The 23,452-nt window shown below is 44.8% G+C and overlaps 1 protein-coding gene across 7 annotated transcripts in view; it reads left to right on the top strand.

Annotated features, from left to right (window-relative positions):
* The window catches only part of PDZD2 (PDZ domain containing 2), a 198,334-nt gene that overhangs the window by 126,402 nt on the left and 48,480 nt on the right, over positions 1–23,452 (top strand). For 6 of the 7 annotated variants that reach the window (XM_084504626.1, XM_084504624.1, XM_084504625.1 and 3 more), the window contains 4 exons: positions 3,416–3,818; positions 16,349–16,491; positions 17,156–17,288; positions 19,247–19,414. In XM_084504626.1, the coding sequence (XP_084360752.1) occupies positions 3,416–3,818; positions 16,349–16,491; positions 17,156–17,288; positions 19,247–19,414 (847 nt within the window). The remainder of the gene's footprint in view (positions 1–3,415; positions 3,819–16,348; positions 16,492–17,155; positions 17,289–19,246; positions 19,415–23,452) is intronic. The other variant, XM_084504627.1, reaches the window with a different exon arrangement.

The raw sequence follows: 23,452 nt of genomic DNA, 5'->3' as shown, positions 1-23,452 counted from the left end.
TAGGTACATTTTATTGAATCCATCTCTTAATTCCCTTCTGGCACAGGATGCTCCTGGATTGATAGAAAGTAATTAAGAATCTGCAGGTTCTCACTTGTTTAATACAGTCTTTCCTGTCTTTTGTCCTGCGCTGAGAGCCTGCTGGGCTTCCGTGGGGTTTTCTGGTTTCTTTCTTAAATAGGGAAAGAAGTTGCAAAAGGAAAAGGAAGCCAGCTAAGTAGGCAGTGTGTATTTAGCAGAACTTAAAGGTGGCTCAGGCTCCTTGGTTAACAGCCCTGCCTAGAGAAGGAGGGCAAGGCAGAAAATGACCGCAAATTTTTGGTGTATTAGTTCCCTGTCTTGTAATATGAGTGCGGTGTTACACCAGTGATGGTTTTCCAACACGAGGTGCCTGGTGTTTGGTTGCCCCGTATTGCATCACTGGTACCTGTCCTTGCAGCAGCTGGATTTACCCTGTCCGGAAATACCAGACACCGTCTGGGGTATGTGATCCCATACTGACACTCAGAGGTAATTGCTCCCTGACCCAGGGAAGACATTTCTTTTCCTTCATGGAAATGTATTGTGTGCTTTGAACTGCCGAGAAGCACTCAAGAAGACATAAAACCATGAGTTACTACAGGCTGCATGCCTGGAACATGTAGGCCATCTCGACATATGGAGTAAATCAGCTCAGCCCTGCTGACTTGAGCGCAGCTGCATCCATTACTGCTCGCTGTGAGCCCTGCTCCAAAGCGTAGGCATGAGTTTCTGTGGACAGTGGATAGAGGGGAGGAAAAAAACAACAACCTTCTTTCTTCCCTTCTCATAACTTCACGTTTTATAAACAAAATAAATGTGCAACATGTGGAGGTGAAACAGTAAATAATTTTTTCCTCTGTAAAATTACTGTATTAGGGACATATGCTAAGTTCCCCCTTGTTACACTTGGTTCCCAAACTAAGTATACTTGGTTCCCAAACTAAGTATGCTTGGTTCCTAAACCAGGTAACTGATTAATGCATGCACTTGGTTCCTGGCACTCAAAAATACAGCAGCGATTAGTTTGGAGATAGAGATCAGTGTTTTATCCCCCCCCACGTCGGTGCACCTGCACGGAAACAAGTCCAGCAGAAACAACTCTGCCCAAACCAGGCTGGGCAGCGCCCCTGCAAGGCACAGGGCTACTGGAAGAGGAGCTGCTTTTCTCTTTCCAAGTTCCAGGAGCAGGAGTGCTATCAGGCTTGTGTGTGATGGATCAGAGTGCAGTGGTATTGCTGCAAGCAGAAGTCATGAATTTTAATCAACTTTACTGGCTGCCTTGAAATTTGAGTTGAAAGATAAATGTGAAAAACAGGCAGCCCGTATTGTTTCTGGAACAAAACGGCCCCTCTTCTGTTGATTAAAAGAATTTTTCTTTTAACTTGGTAATCAGAACTGCTTCCATCTTAGTTCTGGAATTTGTTCAGTGTCCTGCCCGCCCTGGCCACCTTGCCGAGCTGTGTGTCACCTCGTGGCCACCCAGACGGCTGACCTGGCAGAGGCTACACAGCTGTCTGCTTTGAGACAGTTTGGAAGAAAATGGGTTTGGGATTTTATTGAAATATTCTCAATGTTATTTATTTATTTTTAATAAAATACTTGCTTGAGTGGATTGTCCAGGGAGTGGGGGTCCGGTCCATATTCAGTAGGGGAATCTGGCACAGGCAACTTTATTCATCCTTCAAATCTCTTGCTCCAGGGCTGAATTTAAGGTTGTATTGTTGCCATATTCATTTGGACATCAGAATTCCTAATTAAATATAAGCAATTTGAATGGCGATGTTGTCTGGGGGGGACATCTAGGCTTTGGGAAGGAGTGGACTGAAACTAGCAGTTAATGTCTGTGGACAAAAACACACCCATTGTGTGTTATTTTCAGCCACTGCCAGGCTGGTCCAGATTACTTTGAGTAATTGAGAGAGCTTTCTTCACCCGTCTGTGAAGAAGTTTGCTTCAGGGGTTATCATAGCTGCTTTTCCTGTTTTGCCATAAGTCACCTCTATGCAGGAATAACTTTGAAGGGTTGTACTTAAGGCCAAACAACTTTTAAGAAAGGGAAGGAGAAAAATCAGCCAGAAAGAACCAGGTAGGAGGAAAAATAAATAAATAAATAAATAAAAGGTGGAAGACTCCTGCATCTTTCCTTCTCTCTCTCAGTCACAAGTGCTGTGTTATTTTCTCCTAGGACCTTTTATGGTTTAACTCCACACCTAGTTTCTCATCTCCTCTGATAGCTGTAGGCTTACCAACTGCTTCATGTTAGTGAAAAGTTTATTGCAGCTGCAGTTGAGGATTATTTGATGCTCTGGGAAATTTTTGACGCTCTCTCTAGTGAGAAAGGCAATAGAGTTTTTGGGTCCAAATTAATGTGAAAGGGCACATACAAACCTGTTAAATACAAATTCCAGCTTGTTTGTACTCCTAGTTGGTTACACCCTTGGCTGAAAACCCAAATATTTCAAGAATTTGGGTTGAGGTACATGCTTTCCCAAAAGAGGCATGAGGTTAGATTCCCCTTTTGCATCAATGGGTGCAGTTTCTTTAAGGTCACTGACTATTTTCTTGAAGCAGAAATGTCAATTCCTCCAAGGCATGGCATGTTCAAAGACTTTGGGAGGGGAAGCGATGCTTTACTCTAATGTGGGCACCTGGTGGCTGCTCCTTGCACAGCTGAGGTGACTTAGCTCTTGCTTTGACTGGAGTGTGCTTGCTGTAAAGGAAACCCCCTGTATTTTCATCCCTGTGTATGGCAGCTGGGATGCTGTAGAGTGCCACGTGTTGCTGTACTGAGGCCATTGGCGCTAAGCCTGCTTACCCCAGTGGCTGATTTTTAACCCTGAGGCCTTCAAAGCATGTATGTATGCTGAAGCAGAAGATTAGTTTCACTAAGGAGGCTCATTTGAGATGCAAATGCCCTATGGGCTGCTGCACAAAGGAAGATGCCCTATGGGCTGCCTACTTTTTATTTATTTATTTATTTATTTATTTATTTATTTATTTAAATCCCCCCATTGGAACCACTCTCTGCTTTGCCTTGTTTGCCCCACCTTTCCATGTCTCTGTGCCATGGATCTGGAGGCTGGGGTGGCAGGAACCCCTTCAGTGGTATTTACCAGTTATGCCACAGTGGGATCAGGAGGAGTGGCTGCTGGGGTTGTCTGGGAGCCGTGCTCAGATCTCTGTGTGTCGGTGCTAATTTCTGATGCTGAAAGGAGAAGGAGCCTTTGCTGATGCCTCAAGGTGTCCCAATGTATTTGCACGCGGGCCAGCAGCTGGCTGGGCAGAGCCCAAGATGCTTGAGCATTGCAGGGCACAGCATGTTGTGGTGTCGGGACGGGATGTGGGCACTGCAGGGCGAGGTGTCACTAATCCTGCTGCACCCCTTTCCTTGCAGTTACCTGGCCGAGCAGTGCTGGAATGGCGGCTTCGTCTACCTGATCATGTTGCGCCGCATCAAGCGCAAAGCCCCTCTTCCTCCCTCCAACGGCAACAACAGCAACAGCTGCGACCCCAAAGCCAAGCCCAGCCCCGAACCCGCTGACAGAGCCGCTCAAAATGGGAAGAGGACCAGGAAGTTTGGGGTCATCACCAGGACGCCGGGCGGCAAGGAGAGCAAAGAAAAGCCAGGCTCGGAGCACGGGAACGGGCACTGCACCCCGATGGAGGTGGAGGTCGCTCAGCCGGAGACCTCAGAAGCAGAAGGCCACATAGAGGAGCTGTTCCGTGGCACGGGGGGACAGTGCCGGTCCCGGCTGTCAGATGGTGGTGCGCCAGACATTGGTGACCAGCCTGCCCAGGTAGGTTTGTTTTGGGGTTTTCCGGAGAAGCATGCAGCAGGTGTACAAACAAATGAAGGGAATTTTGGTGTGCTGTCCTCTGTGTGGCAGCCCAAGCTGTTGGGGCGTTCAGCCACAGGCTTGGGGTACAAAATCTGAGTGGAGGCAGGAGGATTTGAAAATTAGATAATAATTATGTGGAATCTTTGCATTCTGTCTGTGATGAAGGGGAAGGTCCTTATTTTCCAGTCTTGTCAGCATTGGCTTCTGGATTTCTTTTTATGGAACAACAAAAAATAATGACCATACGGCACCAGGGCAGGAGGTGTCAATGGTAAATGGTCATTTTGACCTTTGGGGCTTCATGTCTGAGCTTGACAAGACCTTAAAGCTTCTGTTAAAAATGGAATTGAAATTCCCCTTTAATTCCTCTTTTTGAAGGGTAAGGGATTCAGCACCAGACTATGGTGCAATTATTCGTGTTACAAAACTTGTTTGAAAAGTGCTTGGATTCCACATGGAAGTTATTGTGAATTTTGCTGCGGGTTGATGAGATGGATGATTTGTTAATGTTTGGGACGACAGTGGGCTTGGGGCTTTCATTGCTTCTCTCTTCATCCTAATGGAGATCTTGGGGTTTGCTTGGCTAGAATTGCAGCTTTGCTGGATGGGGAAAAATAACCCAAGCCTTGATCAGGTTTCAGTATGCATCTATCACCAGCAGAGCTGTCTGCCAATCTTTCCAGAGACACTGATAGTATAAACAGATGAACGCTGCTCTATTAGGCTTGGGGCTTGCTGCAGCAGCTGCTTTTGGTTTTAAGACTTCAAAGCTGGTAATGCAGGAGTGTGAGTGGACATCTCATCACCGATGTCTGTTGAGGGAAGCACTGATCTGAATGTGTCCTCTGAATTAGTGCTCCACAATACTTGTGCAGGATGATGGTGGTCGTTAGCTTAAACTAACTGAAAATACATTGAAGGAGATAAAGCCAATTTTAAAAAGTGCTGTTCCTAAAGAAATATAACTAAGAAAACCTGTTCTTCCCATCAGTTAGACACATTTGATTTCATGGTGCAACAAGGAGGGGAGGGTGTTTGTGTAAGGTCTTTGAAAACCTCCTAATTGCAGTTTGTAAAACCTTTCTGAAAGAAAACATTAAAAGTTTGTAACTAAATCCAGTCCTTTGGTATTTTGAGGGCTCTGGTCCATGTAGAAACTCAGTGAATATGTTCTGAAGATGTTTAATTAGACATATGTTATAAATTAAGATGATCAGAGTTTGTTTTGAGGAAGTCAAAAGCACATATGTATGTGTGTGTGTGTGTGTGTGTGTATATATATAAAACTCTTCATCTAGAGCCATTTCATGCTAGTGTTACCTTGATGTTTTGAGTCATCTTGGTCTGAGAAGTAAATTACTAAATTCAGAACATACATGTGTCAATGTGAGCAATAAATGCATTTTTAATGCAAAGCACATACAAGGTGGCTTTGTAAAATGTAAAAGCTTATTTGAGTCACTGGAAATGTAAAAGCTATAATCTGCAGTTGTGCTGTGTCTGTCATGGAGCCTGTTGGGAGGCACAGTCATTTAGTAAAATTGATTCTCTCTTTCTCCCCCTCTTAATTTCCCCCCTCCCCGAATGTTTTGCTTAGAGATATGACCTCTGTATGTGTCAGTATTAATTATGTTTTCCTGATATCTGAGTGTGGAGAAATGTGAATAGCTGGAGCCTGAATAGCATGCCTTGGTCACACTTTGCTTTTTAAAAATGAGGGGACCTTACAGATGCCCATCATTTTAACATCTGTGCAGGAGCTACTATCATAGTAATCAGGGTCTTAATTCAGTTTCTTAATAAGTGATGAATAGTGACAGTGAATAAAATTTTCAAAACTGTTTGAGTTCGACTAAAAGAAAGCAAACCAAAATAAAACACAGAAACTGTCAAAAACAAAAACAACAGAAACAAACACAAGGGGTAAAGACACTTGGGAGCCTCAAATGTCACCTACAGCTCCACTTCCAAAGCATGACCTGGCGCTCAGGCATGTGAGATCCAGTCATGTCAGGAGCCTTTTGAGAACAGCATCCAGAACTGAGTGTCAGAAGTTGCAGCCTCCTTCCAGGGTTCAAAGCACGAGCCAAACCTTTCCCAGCCATGGGATGACTTATCTCCTCCTGGACAGGGGCAGGGTGCATTGGCAGGGCACCCTCTCTGCAGGGAGAACTGCTCCATCCCTGCTGCCTGCGCGGCGCTTGCCATCTCCTCCGTGCATTGACTAATTGAATATCCAGGGCTGTCAGCCCGGCACCTTCGGGGAGCAGTATATTCTCTCCAAGACAACGAGAGCCAGCTCGTGGCGGGCTGGGGGTCAGCTGCGGGTGGGAGGAAAGGCTTTGTGAAGAAGCTGCACCACCTGCACAGCTGCGGGAGGACCTCTCTGGTACTCCCCCTCCTGCTCCGTCCTGCTTCCTGCCCTGGGACATGGATTGAAGAATTACTGAAACTGGAATATTAACTCCAGGAACATCTCTCTTTCTTCCTTTGGGAAGATGTAGCAACTGGAATATAAGGGAGAAGAGGTTGGGTTGAGTCTACGTGTCTTTGGCTGTTGCTCTGCTGAACCCACGGGCCAGCTCATGGCTGCTGCCTAGGAGTAGTTGTGCCAGGAGTGCTTCTGAGGCAGCCTCATATCTTGGGTGTTGTTTGCTTTCAGTGTGCCTCCTCTCCCACGAGCTCAGTGTTTTTTCCTCTTATTTTGTCACTGTGTGCTGCTAATAACAGCAGGGCTGAATTGTAAAACGAGAGCTGAGATGAAAACTGTTTGTCAGATGAACCTGCCAGGAGATTCCTGCGCTACTGGTTCGTGTGCATGTGTCAGTCCCTTTCAGGCTTGCTTTCATCTCCCAGATCTTGGTCTGTCTCTCCTGTGCACTTGGCATTGCTGTTGCGATGTATAAACAAATCTGCTAGACTGTTTGCTGGTTTGTAACCTCAATAAATATTGTACCTGTCAATTAACAGTCAGTATTTAATGTTTACAGGTGGTTAAGTTAAGCTGCAGTATTTTTAGGATGAACCTAAATGCCCCTGAAAATTTGCAGATTCAAAGTAGCAAGGCTGTATCTGCCTGGCAGGAAGATCTTGGAGGCCTGGAAACCAGACCTGACCTTGGAAAGGACCCTGGCAGGCTGCAGTGGGAGTTGTGCACGGTGATTTAGAAACACGCAATCTCAGAGCAGGAGTAATGACCCATCACATCCTGGGAAGATCTGGGAGCTTAAATGCAGAAATCAAAGTTTGCTTCTTCTATTCAGTGGCTTGAAAGAGGGGGGTGTTTTCTAGGCTGGTAATTATAAGAGCAAGGATGTAAGACGAGTAGGGGAGGGGCTGCTGGAGTCAGCTGGAAAACGATAAAGAAGAGGAAACCATGAGGTTTCCTCACAAGATATCGGTTTTGTGGTTTCATCATGTTTACTGGGCAGACAGAATCTGTATTTTTTTGTTCTCTGTTTCTCTATCACAGTATTTTTGGAAGAGGTGTGGGCTGCTTTCTCAGACATTCAGTCCCTGAGGAGTGGTGAGAGGTTATCAGGTGGGGACCAGAGGTGGGACCCGAGGGTTGTTACAGGTGCTGTGGGGTAAGCGTGGTTTTCAAAGGTGGCTTGAAATGATTCAGGTCTACCTGGTGAGGTGGGAGAGGCTTTCATCAATGAACCAGAAGAAGCTTAGAGAGCATACTGGCCACTTTTGCTTCCTCTTGCCCCAACAGGATGCTTTGAAAAGTCCTTAAACACTTAAAAGAATAAGAGAGACTCCTCCAGAAACCCCTTGAATTCTCTTGCTTCAGTTTAGGCTTCTGCCCTTTGTAAGGGACTAAAATACAGGTTCAGCAGTTGCCATCAGAAACTACGTGAAGAGGATTGGGTAGGACAAAAGTGCTTTAACAGGAAAGGCAGGCAGGTGAGAGGGGCTGGGGCTCCACGCCTTGGTATTCCTTTGCTGGAAGAAACGCGTGGTTGGTGGTGGAGCCATGGCATGGGCTGTGGTGGGGCACGTGTCCAGCATGGAAAGGAGTCAGCATTTGCTGGCCCCGTAAAACATGTTCTGTGTTTTTGTGAAGCCAGCTTACCAGCTGTCTAAAAAAAGGCAGGGGGTATATTAATGCTTTGTGGTGCTTGGACATCTCGGATGAAAAAGTCTCAGTGTTGTTAACCCAAATAATTCAGCGGTGAGTTCCAGCTGCTGGAGCAGCACGCGTAAGCAATTTTGCTGCCTTATAGACCAGTTGGGCCTATCTCACGTAGACCACAACTCTCCCCGGGATCATGACTGTGTGCACAGGTGCACATGGGTGCATGTGTGCACGTAAAAGACCAGTTAGATCTTTGCCAAGGAGCACTTGCTTTCGCATCACGTCAGCCAAACTGTGCGTGGTTCCACTTCATCCGAAAGTCGTCTTTGTTCGGTCCCATTACTGCTTGCTTATTAAGATGGCTTGTCTCGGGAAAGGTTGAATGCTTTTGAATTGCACTTTGCTTTGCAGTTAGGGAAGGCTGACAGACTTTCTATAGCAATATTTACCAATTAGCATTGGTAAATGCCAGCCTTGCCTTGCATTTTGGCTAATGGAAAACGTTCCTTGTCCTGCGAAGCAGAAGAGTAAGGCTAATGGCACGTTACAGGAATCAAAACATGAGACTTGACATAATGTGCTTACTTTAAGGATTTTACTGTTTTTTCAAACATAATAGGAAAAAAAAAAAACAAAACTAACTCATGCACTTGCTGTACCAAAATGCAGACCTTGCTGTGAGCAGGAAACTTCCAAGGGTATGTAGTTACAGCTCCTCTGAACTACTGAAGCTGAGTTACTTTGCATCTTTTTTTTTTTTTTTTTTTTTTGGCAACCTAAGCAATGATTATTATTTCATCAAGGCTTTTATGGCACTATCGTATGATGCATGTTTAAGACATAAATAACTCCATTTTCAGTTTTCGTTGTAGACACCTTTAGACATGCAAAGGCCTTCCTGAGAACCTGTTTCTGTTCTTAACATCTTTTTTATCCTGTGTGTTTGCCTCCATCTGTCATTAACATGAATCCTGGGGCTATCTACTGTCTTGAAGTTTTAATTTGCACTGTGATAAGCATGTCTTCCTTCTCTCTTGCCTGTTTCGGGTTGTAAAGTCTCTCAGGGACAAGGGCTGTCTTTTAATTGTAGCTGTGCAGCACTGACAAAACTTGGCCTTGATTTCACTTGGAGTTTTAGGAAATGCTTTAATGTAACTAATACTGATACTACAGTTCTTTTTTTTTTTTTTTTTTTTTTTTTTTTTTTATTCTCCCAGTTACGCTCCACCTTTCCGTAACAACTGTCATCACAATTTCCTGGGATAAGTTGCACTTGCTGCCAAGTTTTATCAACTGACTGAAGGTTTTGCCTTTCTTTGCTGTGATTTAAGCATTAGCTGCAGCTGTGGTAGCTGTAGATTTTAATTTTAAGTAGGGATCTGTTCTTTCATTCTCTGCTTGAATTGAATTTTCCAAAGGCTTCGGGCATGGTTGTGTAGGGATAGTATGGTTATGGAGAAGTTGTAATGACATAGTTTTAATGCCTCATCTTGAGAAGGGATCCTCACAGTTATAAATGAACTACCCACAAAGGCAGCAGAGATGCACAGGGCGTGCTCTGCTATGACAAGCCATAACTGAGAGCGCAGGTATAAAGCATTTCCCACCCATGCAAAAAATGTTTTTTCATTTTGAATCTGGCATTAACAATAGAGCGGATCCACAACTGGAATGCAAAGGAATGGCTTTAGCTGAACATAAGTTCACACTATTTGATTTTTTAATCATTACGTGTGAATGTTTGAAACCAAGTGGATGTGCCTAAAAATAGAGTATGCCGTTTGTTTAGTGCTGCAGTGTTTCAGATGTAAGTCATGATTATAGAACTACTTACGCTTAATTTTTGACTCAGGGTACTGAAAACACAGAGCAAACCCAAAGGATTCCTGACTGGCAGTTGTAAGAATAGTCCCCGCGAGAGACCCGGCTTTACTGACATGGTGACTTACTGCAGGATAGGCTTTAATCTGCTGCAGTCAGCAAGGTTTTTTTCTGCAATGTTCCAAACCAACTAACCAGCCATTTCCCAATAGCCCAGCATTGGAATGAGAGCTAGTGAAATCCTTGAGTAAATGTAAATAGGTTGTAACCTTTAAAATCCAGAGCTCCCCAGGGGGATTTGCTGTGTTGAAGCCCCCCAGGGCCCGGGATAGCTGAGAAATCCTTTGGCTGATCTTGCAGTGAAGCTCTCATTGATGGCAAGAGGTGAGTGGAGGGAGGGGAGCAGCCCAGAGAGGTGCAATCCAGATGGTGATGGCTCAGGATGACAAATGACTCCAGCAGATTTTTGTAAGGGGTGATTATGGAGTTCAGGTGCATGCAATGGCTGATAAAATGTTTAAAGCCCTTGCCAAGGAAATGATGTCAACAACCCATCTCTGGAGATGGGTCCCTGGGGGTCGTTCTGCTTAAAGTCCTGGAGTTTTCATCCCCTCATCTGTGATGCCTATTCTGAGTATTTTAATTGCATGTATGTCTTTGCATTTGGGGGAAGGTATGTTTTCTCTTTTCACTGTTCCCCAGGCTTTGTCCCCTAGGACACTTCTTTTTCCATGGGGAAAGCACTCATGTTTCAGTAGAAGGATGCCAGGCATCTGGTGGCTCTTTGTCCAACCAAGAGGGCTTGTTAAATCGGCAGTGGACGCTTGAGTGGAATCACAGTTGTCTGCACTCTTGGCTCTTAGCTGTTTGGTGGACATGGAAAGTTCACATGGTCAACACTGTGCAAATCATACTGAGGGCTACTAGTTTTGCTTTTCCTTTCTCTGCTTTCAAGTGGTTTGGAGATGCCCAGAGGCACTGAGTAGCTTGCGTCAACTGGAGGTAGAAGCCAAAGGCTTCACTGACTCAGGTGCTAAGACATTTTCACAGGCAGTAGGGATGGGCAAAGAACTCTCATATTGGGATAACTTAGTGATAAAAGAACTCAGGTGCTTTTTCTTTTCCCCACTTCTGATTCGTTTTGGAATTGGTTAGCTTGCTTGTAGAGCAGTGAAAACAGAACCCAAGGCAGCAGATGAAAGCATGATTCCTGCTGTCAGATCGGCCTTAAAAACATCCTGGTAATATACCAAATGAAAAACATACTTGTTATCCACTAATGAAATAATTGCTTTGTTAAGAATCTGCAAAAATCAGATTTTGGCATGATTTTGTGATTATGAGTCATTCACATTAATGTATCTGTGATGTGAAGAGTGATGGCTTTTGACTGCATCTTGAGATTGACGTGTTTGAGCTAATCACCTGGCATGTGATCATGAAGGTTAATTCACCAGCCACTGATCTGCATCTCCCATGTGTCCGGTGGGGAGCAGGGCTGGTGGGAGGAGGCAGCATGTGATGGCAGGCAGCTGGGAGAAGTGCTTTTCATTTATTCTGCATCGCTGAGGGATGCTACAGGGTGCTGTTGCTGGTATTTCCACCCCACTATCGCTCCCTGGCCACATAGAGGAGGCTGCTGTGCTTGAAGGCAAAGCTTATACACTGGTTTGAGTGTTTCTGCATGGGAAATACTGCTGGTTTTCAGCTGCGCCTGATGGGTGTGTTGACTGGCAGCTCCTGTCTAACCTAATGTGGTCGCTTCTTTTTAAGTTGTGAATCTTCTGACCTTCTCCAACATGTCAAGGTTCCAAGGTGAGGAGGTAGCTGTTTGCTTCTGCTGCTGGGGAAGACCCATGAGGTCCCTGTGCTGCAGGCAACAAAGCCCTCCTGGTCATGATTCATGGTGGCACATCATTATCAGTGATCTCAGTGGGGCTCAGCCCAATTTTGGGTTAAAAACCATCACTTAAATGAGATTCAGCTGAACTGCTGCTGTGACAGAAAGTGCTTTTTGTAGACAACTATTTTCCATTTTCCATTTTGCTGCCTGGCTTTTTAACTACTTACTGCATTTCTGTTTTCCATTTGTTTACACCTTGCTCCTTCCAAGCTTTTCTTTAATATAACATTTCAAAGCAATCTTTCCTTTGTATACACAGATTTGCAACTTGTTGAACACCACACAGTCAAAATCAGTCAAACCCCTTTAAACTTCCCTGCAATTAGCTGGTGAAAGGCGGGAAGGAAAAGCGGTTCTGACACATTTCCATTTATTTATTTATTTTACACTCGGGGTGGTGGGGAGTGGGGGAAATGTTCCTTTTTGTTTTATTAATGACGCACTTATGAAACTGAGCGTTTGATGGCATGCACTCGGAGCAGGCATAACGCGAGCTTCCCCACATTGCGCTGGCAGCGCGCATCCCCTCTGATCTGTGGCACGCTAGTTTATTCCAGGTGTGGGCTCGCTCCACGCAGCGGCTGCTGCCTGATGTGCAGCAGCTTCACGGTGGAGAAGGACAGCCTGTGGGGACCAACTTGAAGCTGCCAGCCCTATTCTCTGTTCTTGTTTGCGGTCTGTTACGTAAGGCGACCTATTTATTATTTTTTTTTCACACCCGATTAATCCGAGTAGAATATTCATACTGTCTTAAAAAAAAATAATAATAAAATTAATTATTTGTAGCTGGTGTGCTTTGATCATCTGCAAGTGGAAAAATCTGATCGGAGGTGCTGCCTGCTCGCAGGAGCCAAGTTGGGAGGAAAGTTGAGTCACCTATGAGTGATGTAACTGTGGAGAATGAAAAATAGCCATTAGCCAAACTGCAGCCTCTCTGGCTTGGCTGTTTGTACTTCTTCCTGCTGTAGGAGTGTTCACTGGAGAGCAAGAAGTTAAAAACATAGGTCTGTGATGCTCTGGTCTCATCGTCTCTGAGGCCCCCTCTGGCGAGTGTCCATGGGGTCCATGCAGCCCTCCCAGAGAGGGGGATCCCTTTGTGCAGGCAGCTCTGCTGCTCTGGGTTTATGAACAAAGTCTATGGGATGGATCTGAGTACAGTTTGCTTTCAGCAGATGGGGAGCAAAAGTCGAAAGGAATTTTCGCGTTCTCATTCCTTTGATGTTCTCAAAGCAAGCGTGTATGTTTTTGAGTGTGCCTCTTGGCCAAGTCTCAGGTGAACTGTGTGATGTTTCGGGCCGCCAGCCCACCTTATCAAATGAGACCTTTCCACTTAGCTTCTCAAGTGCCAAGCCTCATTACTGTGACCTGACGTCACTCTTATTCTTATGAACAGCGAGAGCGGGCTATGGTCTGCCCTTGCTGAGGATGTCTATAGTTTGAAACACCCGGCTGGACCCACAGCAGTGTGTCCCTGTGCTTTGGGTATGAGATGCTCCCGCACAGGGAGCCCTGGGTGCGTGTGTGCAGGCTGATTGTGTCATCAGTGAGCGAAGCTGTGGGGACTGTGCCGAGTCATCTGCAAGTGAAACTATGAGAAGTCTTCTGAGAAGGATGGAGAAGTTCAGATGTTAATGGGTATACGAAGCTGGCAGCTCGCAGTGTTGTGCAGCCCAACATAGGAGATCATTCAGCAGTTGAAGTCGCCGTCCTCCTCTGGGCAGGCTCCGAGGACAGTGACATCAGGCCCATGAATGCCAAATCTAACTGTGCTTTGAGTTTCCCTTGGGCATTGCAAGTGTCTGGAGCTGAGTGAATACACCAGAATCCTAGCTTTCATTTAAAGATTAAGTGAGCATGTAGTCTTCTTGTTTGGAAGAAAAGCTTGAAAATATGATCCCTTGAAAAAAAAAATCAAAATTGAAGACATAAAATGCATCATTCTACTTTTTTATTTTCTTTTATTTAAAGCACTTATGGTTTGTGCTGTTGAACCTGCAAAGCTCCAAGAAAGCTGTTTTTCAAGTCAAGTTTAAATGCATTTAAAAATCCTTGGACATGGCCTCGAGTGGTAATAACACTTCTCTGTTATGGAATCACAGAAGATGCTCGTTGAAAACATCAGTGTTTCCCAGATGGCTGCAAAGCATCCCATGCCGAAGAGCACCTGTACAGGGGAGGGAAAGGGGGCTCTGCTGAACACCTCCTTTCTCCACGAAGCCTCAACCAAAGGCTGGGACATCTGCCTTTTAATACTTGGCTGTTAAAAGCTCAGTGTGATGTAGCTGAAAGGTATGTGGGCATTGGTGGGGGGCTTTTATAGCAGCCCCGCCATGGTTAAATATGTAGTTACAGATGTTTCACAAGGGGCACTGATTTCCAGTTACCACTGAATTGTTTATCACAGTGAAAAGCCCACAGCTGACCAGAAGCAACCCAAGATTTGGTTTTCTTAAACAGAAAACTGCAGCAATGTCACTTTAAAGCTAATAATGGAAATATGTATTTCAGTATGTGTGGGGTTGTCTTCAGTGTGTGCTCTGCCATGCTCCAAGGTCCACACTCGGACTGAATGCAGGTGCTTTTGATTTCAATGGGATTTTGAAGGGAATAATACAGTGCTTGTGTTAAGAGTGGTGGAGTCTCACCATTTGCTGCTGTGAAGTGCTTTGCTATGTAAATGAGTATTTGCAGACAGGACAGTGAAGAATAAATTTCAGATTTATTTTTTTTTAAATGTGTGATAGTGAGAAGTGACAAGGAATGCAGGCGGGGTGCTGCATGGCATGAGCCTTTGCATAACTGGCATTCCAAAATGCCTTTGCAAATCATTGAAAACAATGTTATAACTGCGTTGTTAAACTTTATCAGAGGGTATGCTTCTGAACAGGATTTAACAACTGGACACTTAGAGTAGTATCTTGTTGGGAGAATAGATGCCATCATAACAGCTGGGGCTTGTTTCAGGGAGGAAGAGATATGACATTTGTGTTATGCTATTTTCATTATGGGTGCAAGGCACTTTATAGCAATAAAATCTCTCTGGAGCATTGTCGTGCTGTAGCTTAGCTGTTTTTTTCAGTAGGTAAATGCAATTGACTCTTGCCCCTGCATTTAACATGGTGTCTCATGTATCACTCTTAATTTATCTCAAGGTATTCGCTGTCCTGACATGCCCTGTTACTCAACAGGAGACCAGGCTTTTATCAGTGTGTTCAGCATCCCAGTTAAACCTGTTGAGATATTGCTCATGTGCATGACTGTCAGGTTAACAAATTACCCACAGGTGTATATATATTTCCAGGATCAAACTTTTGGCTTACCTCTGAAGACACTGGGTTGGTTTTTCCTGTTCCTTGTACCTGTGGTCCAGGTACCGTGTAACATTCATCTCTTATTTTTCACTTTGTTCTTAGATACTGGTGTAGATACCATTTTTCCTGGGTCTGAGAAACAAATGTTGCATTTCATTATAAAGTTTCAGCACTGGGCCCCGCTGGTCAGGTTAAAAAAAGCACATTTTCTTCACTTAATACAGGCTCTGATAAAGAGCATTGGCCTGAAATCTGCAAGTTGTTGCCACGATCCTTAGGTTCGCTGATATATTTAGCAGTTCCACTTCTCAGAAACAAGCAGCAATTTCTACATGCTCTTCACAGTTTGGCATGAAATTTTAATCGTTTTCACTACTTGGGCGTTTGTGCGCTGCAGGAACGTTGCTTGTGTGCAGCACAGACCCAGGCAGAAATAGATGACCCGGTGCTGAGTGACTTCAGCAAGCAGCCTCAAATCGCCTCTGAATTGTGCATTTTGGTGCCTTGCAGGCTTCCTAGGGTTTCCTGTAATTCTGTTATCCTGATTTCTTTCTCCTCTCCCTGAGAGAGTCCTGACAATTGCTTGTGTATCTTGCTATTTTGTTTCTTTTTCCTTTCTTGTTCTGCTGATACCTGCCACTTCGGTGTTTCCTTGTGCCCAGTCCTTCAAGTAGGACACATTGGAACTAGGTTCTTGTTTTGCATTTTGTATTGCTCCAGAGATTGTAAAATATTTTTTTGGATTTATAATTATTTTGAAAAAATAAAGCTGTCCTAAACATTACTTATTACCTTGCTTATATTGAAAAGTTATTCTCTGTGGTGGGTAAGTTATTATTTACAGTCTGGACAACAGCTGTCAAATAAGAAATACTTGATCAGCAGCAGATAAAATGAGGCTGGCATTTTCTTCTCTGTGTCTCAAACACTGCAAGTCCCTCTGGAGAGGGAAACACTGCTGTGTAATGCAAGTCTGGTTCCTGCTTCAGTGGCAGCCGTGCTGCCTTGTGATCAAGGTGCCCCTTGCACAGCCTCTTGCTGCTCTGCCACCCATTTGCCCAGCTGCTGCAAGTCCTTGAGTTTTGGCGAAGGGGTTCAAGGCTGCTGGTTGCTGCAGGAAAGATCGGGACGTAGACAGCTGTATCTCTGCGTAGCTCAGAAAAACTGCAAACGGCCTTGCAAGGAAACCTCTCCATACTGCACCTGCTCTGTGCTGCCTCCTCCTTTCTGCCTCCTTCACTTGGACAACAGATACCAAAGCAAAGTGTGGTGATGGGCAGCACAGCTGTAAAATCGCTTCCTCCTGTACCCTCCCAGCCCTCTCTCACTGTCCAAATCCAAATTCAAGGACTCTCTGCCCATTTTCTCTCAGCGAGAAGGTTGCCGCATATGGAAGATGCACATCCTGAAGGGGACCGACGGGCTGGGGATCCAGATAACAGGAGGCAGAGGGTCGAAGCGGTCCCCCCACAGCATCATCGTCACCCACGTGGAGGAAGGCGGCTCGGCACACAGGTGAGGCGGTGGTGGTGCCCTTGGTGTGTGTGCCCTAGAGCATCTGTGGCCATCGCTGTTAGCCAGAGTCAGGAGACGGGAGCAGGGGGTTTGCTCTCCCATAGTGGAGACCTGCATCACTCTATAAGGGTGAGGATATGGAATTTTTAGCTTAAAAGCTTATTTTTGTGGTTGGTTGCTGAGGCCCCTCCTGGCATTTTTAGTCCAAGGTAAAGACAGATTCTCTTGCTGATAGAGAATAACCCAAGGAGCCTGATGGCTTGTGGGCTTTTTTCCTAGGTCCCTTTTTGGACCAGGTCCCTTTTTGGATGATGGGTCTTCCCCATGGGATCAGTGGCGGGTGAGGGTGTGCTCTGCACCACAGAGTGCTCACCCCCAGCCCTGCCCTCCATGATGTGGGGAGATGGGGCTCACTGCTACTACTCCTCTGTGGAGAAGGGTCTAAGGGGCTCAGCCAGACAAACAGAGTGAAATGGCTCTGGTTATAACAATGATGTCCTGGGGGCCTTTCCTGAACCCTCTTTCTGGGCAAATAGCACTGCACTGATCAATGCTACTTTAGCGTCAGCTGGGTCACATTTTATTCATGCCTCCGCATGCCACCAAGGCTTGATGCTGTGGCAGGACCACACTACAGCTCCCCATTCCTGCTGTGTTTCCACAGGGACGGCAGGCTGACGGTGGGTGACGAGCTCCTGATGATCAATGGGCAGTCGCTGGTGGGGCTGTCCCACCAGGACGCTGTGGCTCTCCTTCGCTCAGCTGCTGGCCTGGTCCAGCTGGTGGTTGCTAGCAAGGTACGGTCAGCACATGCTAAGTCCTCTCCATGGTGTCCCCCGAGTCCCTATCCTCAAGGGTTTGTGCACAGAAAGGGCGTATTTTTTTTTGAAATGCAGGCACATGCACGCTATTGCTCCCCTAAGTTTAATGCACAGCTACTGGGAATACTATCAGTAGCTGCCATAAATATGAGGCAAATCAGCAGGGGATAGACCAGCTTAGTGATTTGCTTGTATTGCCACTGTCATTCAGTGTGCAAATGAGGCTGTATTTAGTCATGCAGACGTTACTGAAGTTTTGGCCAAAAAAAAACATTTTCTTAAAATATACGTAGCCTGCTAAATAAAGCAGGCTGTTCTCAGCCTTGTCAGATGCCTGCCCGTGGAGCCTCTTATCTCTTGTCGTATCTGTGTGCCAGAGGTCTCCTGACGATGATCTCTTGGCTTGAATTCCTTATTTTGTCCTTGTTAATATCTTGGAGTGAAGCTCTTGCAGATAAAGTAGCATGAAATTTCAGGGGAATAAGAGTGGAACTCATTTATCAGCAGGGCTCTCAGTTTTGCTTTCAACACAGGAGAGATCAAGGGGACCTTACACAATATTTTCACTTGGTTTAAGAAAGTCCTGTCCACTCCAGTTGCTCGTTCCCCCATACCACAGCCTGCTGCTCCCCTGCTTGGGTTGAGACAGGCTCCCAAAAGTGCTTGGGGTCTCAGAAGGATCTGCCTGCAGGTGTGGGGCCAGCAGGGCCTCTGAGGTAGTGGCAGGGACCGCTCTTGAGCATGTATTTCCAGGTGGGAACATGCTGTGTCAGCAGGCCACTGTGTATGGATTATTATTTTTTTATTACAGATTTTTTTTTAAGCTTCCTCTTCACATTGTCCCAGCCAACCTGATGAGGGTTGGCATGAGCTTAATGTCTGGATGCAATTAGGGCTTCCTGGGAAGAAGCTTCTGCTTATGTTCCTGAAGAAGAGGCTCTGTCCTTCCATGTTCAAAGTGAGGAGCCTGTAGCTTCTCTGATGTTTCAGTTAGACAGTGAATTTAATTCAAGACCTTCTCCAGGCTCCCAGTGTGGTAGTAGCCCCACCAGTGTTGATTCTGGAAACAACACAATTTGAACTGAAATAGGTACATTTTGTATTTCATTTAGACAATTGGACTCTCTGCCAAAACGCAAGGCGGCAGCCTGCATAAAATTCTCCTTAAAATTATTTGCTTGCTTATGGAATGGCTGCATCAAAATAATCACTGTGAACAAGCTTACAGCGTAAAACTTTGTGTAAAAAGGTGTAAATAGGTGAAGTGTTCCCCAGAAGATCCCTTTGGGTGTTATTTGTTGGTACAGGAAAGCAGCCCTGCAATTTGGCCTGCTGAGCACTCCAAACACAGGATTTGCTTTGAAAGCAATAAAATGAGGGTCTGTCTCACCACTGCTTTCAGCTGACACTTGTTTACCTCCCAGAAAATCTGCCAAAGCATGGGAACAGCTCCTGAAGTGTTGGGGCTGGGTTCATAGAGGTTTGGTGGATTGGTCTTCATTGTGTTCTCCTAAGAAGTGTAGTCGATTCATTTTCCTTAAGCATATAGGTAGGTATACTTGTGAAGGAAGCATCCACAGGGAAGTGCAGAATGTGATTTTGGATGTAATGAAATGAGTAATGAGTCTGCAAACTCTGGATCTGCTTGCCATTATGTTTAACAAACTGGGGAGGAGCAGGCTTGCTGTGGTAGCATTTATTTTAAATTCTCCTGTATAAAATCTAAATGTTTTAGTCTCTGTTTACTATATCTGTTCCTTAAAACTGGGACTGCTTTTTATAACTGGACCATTAAAGCTCAAGCACACAGAGATATGTGCGGAGGGGAGGATTATCAGGGAGCTCTCATGGGGCAGGTGAAATGGGGCAGCACCACCGTGACTCCAGTGGGTTTCTGCATGTGGTATAACATGGTTTTGTTGTCTCTTGGGTAGGAATCTGCCGAAGGGGATTTTCTGAAGTACCCATCTACCAGTTTGCCAGATTTGCTTAGCACTTGCTCAGTCCAAGACTCTGTCTCTTGCACTGACAATAAAGAAAAAGAAGAGCCAGAGGAAGATGATGTGAAGGGGGTGAATGTGTCTCCTGAATCACTGGTCGCTGTAAGTGTGGCTTTGATGATGTTCTTAACCTCTCCCTTGATGCCCGCTTGCATCTGTCATGTTCTCCTCCAGCCCGATACGGACAGGACGGGGCGATCAAACGAAGCCCTCTTTCTTGTGAAAAGTGGTTGATGAGCTGAAACGGGGATGTCATCTTCTGCAGCATCTGCCCTCTCTGTTCCTGCACTGTAGCAGAGCAGTCGCATGGGGAGCAGGAACTCTCATGTCCTCCGAGCTATGTGGTGATCACAGTCTTTGTTTTTCTCCCTGCTGTTGGATTGTTTTCCACCCGCTTCCATTGCTTTTGTTGGAACTGATGGGAAAGTCTCTCGCAATGCTTACGTGGTAACACGCTCTCCTCTCTCCTCCTTTTGTAACTAAACTTCTTTAACAGCTTATCATCCGGTTCTTCAAGGTTTTATTTGCTCTGTTGGAGCAAATGGGCACCTTCTGGGGGAGTGATATGAATTTTTGGCTGCAAACTCTATCTGAAGGTCTGCTGAATAAAAGCTGTTGGTTGATAATCTTGCCTGCATTCCCTTTGGGGCTGCATTAAGGAGAGATTAAGTGGATTATTGTTATTTATTTGTAATGTAGCGGCTCTCTGAAGCTTCATCAGTGTTCTGGGCCTCTGTTGTATTGTACAAATGCAGAATAAAATTATGTTCACAACTCTAAAGAGCTTACAGGCTGGTTTTCAAGCATAAGAAAGCAGGTGGATTCAACTGAAGCCTTTCTTTCTCTACTTTTTTCTTTTGATTCTTCCCCTCCCCACCCCACCCCTCTTTTTTTTGTGGCAATTATAATAAATCTCTTAAACCTTTGGATGGCTCAAATGTGGTCTCTGGTTTGGTGATTTGATTGTGCATTTTTTTTACACTCCTACAGCCTCACACTATAATCTACCTGATGTTGGTGTTCACTTCATGCCTGCATGTTATTTCTGACCTGCTTTAAGTCTATGCTTATAACAATCCCCACTCTCAAGCAACTCTTTAATGTAACAAGTTTTGTTTCCTTGTTAGTGATTTCTATGTGGTTTTCTGTTCCATGTGCCGAGGTGCCATTTTGAGGGGAGGAAGGGAAAAGCAAATAAATCAGGAATGCTCGGTGCTGCTGACATGGTAGCGTTTGAGTGCAAACTTGAGTGGGCATCTGAGCATTCTTCTGGCTTTAGAAATACTTTTTATTCTGCTATGTGTCATGTTTCGAGTTCTGGTAATTTTTTGTAAGTTTGTGGCTCAGCAAAGCTTGAATATAAAAATAAATTTTGTCAAAAGTTAATTATACATGACTTCAGGATGCAGTTCCCTGGCATTCCAGTGAATCTTTCAGCACATGCTAACAGTGATTTGCCACTTCATATGCTCCTGAGTTTTCAGCAAAGCTCTGCGTGTTTTTCAGTGAGGGCATTTTTAAATGTTATTGGATATTTCCTTTCCAGATTAACATAACATTCAGGGAAACTTGAGGTAACTGAGATACACAACACCGTGAAGGAGGTTGTGAAGGGGATGGTTATTTATTTGTAAAGTAGGAAGGCAAGCCTGCCCAGAGCCCTTCAGCATGTACTTGAGTTTGTAGCCTGCCCTGAAGTCTGAAGCCACTGCAGTGGCAACAGCCTGACTTTGAGCTAGTTTGGTCTGCTTGCCTGCCTGTCGCCTTTATTGGCCATAGCTCTGTGCTTTTGTAATTCATTGCTAAGGGCTGGAGGGAAAATCACAGAATTCTGAGTACAATAAGCATGTTAGAAGAATGGCAGGAAAGATTTTTTTTTATTATTTATTTATTTTTTTATTTTATTTTTTTAAAATTAAAGGGAGTGTAATTCAGAGGGATGTAGTCATGCTAAGTTATTGGTGGCTCTGAGGACTTCTCCTCTTCTTTCAGTTCAGCTGCACCTGAAATCTCTCCTCTTCTAATCCTGAGTGTGGAAGTCTTTGTATTCCCCATGTAATTGCTGTGTCAGCATCGGGAGCGCAGACAGGGCTCTGCAGCTCGGGGTGGGCAGTCCAAGCAGCGCAGACCCCTGGGCTCTACCTGCAGCCTGATCCATCCGCATCAGCTCAGGGCAGCCTGCTGGGACAGCTGGTCTGGGCTGTGCAAATCCTGTGTGCCACCGGGCAGGACAGGGGAAGGTAAATGTATTGAAAAGATAAACTTCACACGTGGCTATTCTTTGTCTGGAGAGACGGGGAGAATTTTTCACAGCAAGGCTTTGAAGCCGGTTTGAAGGTCAGCGTGGGCATGAGGCATCATATGATTTAAAGAGAAAAACCACAAAACATATCTATATGATTATACATACTGTGTGTGTGTATATATGTATGTGTGTATATATATAACTGCAAAACTGCTCTGGAAATTACTGTTCTTTGCTGCTCCAGCTCCCTTGATGGTAATCACATGTCTTCTCTTGCTCTCGTATACTCCCTGTATTTGTATCGTAGATAAGAGATGAGACTGTTGCTGGTGATTAAAGCAGGAACTAAGCTGGACCATTTTTTTTTAATCAGTATAAATGTACTTGTTTTAGACATCCGGGGCCGGGGCGCTGGTACTGAAGGTCTGGACCATGTCACTAAGACGGAGTTCTCAGTTTAAGCATCAGGGCTTTTAGTTTTGAAACCAATTTTCAGCCCAGCTCTGGACGGGAGCTGACTTTATCATGACCAGTTTCTCACCTCTGATGAGAGGTTAAATAATTTTCTTTTTACTGTGCAGGGTTTTGCAGAGACTTACAGGGATGCTGTCAGGTGCTGGGTGGTCAGGTTAAAAAAAAAAAAAAAAAAGTAATTCAGAAGGATTTATTGTCCATTGATGTTTCACTGTTGCTTTTTGAAGTCCAGGAGCCTGACTCCACTTCTGCAGAGTGAAGAGTGTGACTCCAGCGTGGAGTGTGACTCCACTTTGCCCTTGTTGCTGCTGTGTGAAAGGCTGAGAAGACAAGCCAAACTTCAAAACTGCCTGCGTGCAACCAGTTGTGGACATGCAAAGCTCAGGGGGAAGTTCCCTCTCATTTGTTTAGGGTTTAGTTACTGTGGGAGTTTTTGGTACAGTAACAGGTCTGTGTGTTTCTGACCAACACAATGTATGTCTAATTGTAGAGTCTAAGCAGAGAAGATACTACGAAACATTCAGGATGAACTGTTTGGGGAGTTCTTAGCGTTGCCTAAAGCGTTCTTTCAGTAGCTTTGCTGTAAGAATAATTCATTGCTGTATATTCAGAACAATAACTTACACTCCTGATGGGCTTGCTGTTAGTGTGTCAGCACCCAACCATCTAAGATGACCTAGGCACAACACTTTGGCACAGATGGATAAATATTACCTCTGCGATGTGTCAGTATTACCACGGGGAGCCCTGCAGAGCCCACCTGAGGAGGGAGGGAGACCATGGTGCAGCTCCCACATGCCTGGTGAGGTTTCTAATGTTGTGTTTGAATTCAAAGGGATGTTGCTGGCCAGAAAAAATAATCACTTGGATTTACACATTCAAACCTTCATCCTTGTAAATATTCAGAACTCAACTGGACTAGGCACAGAGCGTCTTGATGTAAGTGATCTTTGCTTTGAGAAGGCAACAGAACCAGGGCCCCCAGAGGTCCCTTCCAACCCAATTTATTCTGTGATTCCATGACAATTAAGTGGGGAAAATGTCTCTTCTATAGGTGGTGGATGTTCAATATTCTCCCTGTGAGTAAGTTCTCTAAGGCCTTAAGTTCTGCTCCAGTTCAGCCAGGGAAATATAATCTGAGCTATTCAGCTTCCCCAGGACACAGCAGAAAAGTTTTGTGACACTTGAAAACTGTAATCTAGGAGAAATAGCACTTTTAAGGCTTACTCAAAAGTGTGTTTGTTGTGTTTCATTAATAAAAAATTCATAATACAATTTAATTGGAGCTCTGTTTTAACAGAATTTGGTTATGTAAAGCCCTGTTTAACATGAAACGTCCCTTAAAGTTTTAACTTTAATAAAACTTGTGCCGCAGGCAGAAAAGGGATTACATTAATATCCTTAAAGTACATTTCTTTCAG

Source organism: Aythya ferina, assembly GCF_964211825.1.
Source record: "Aythya ferina genome assembly, chromosome: Z".
Lineage (NCBI taxonomy): Eukaryota > Metazoa > Chordata > Aves > Anseriformes > Anatidae > Aythya > Aythya ferina.
This window is presented reverse-complemented; position numbering and strand designations above follow the sequence as displayed.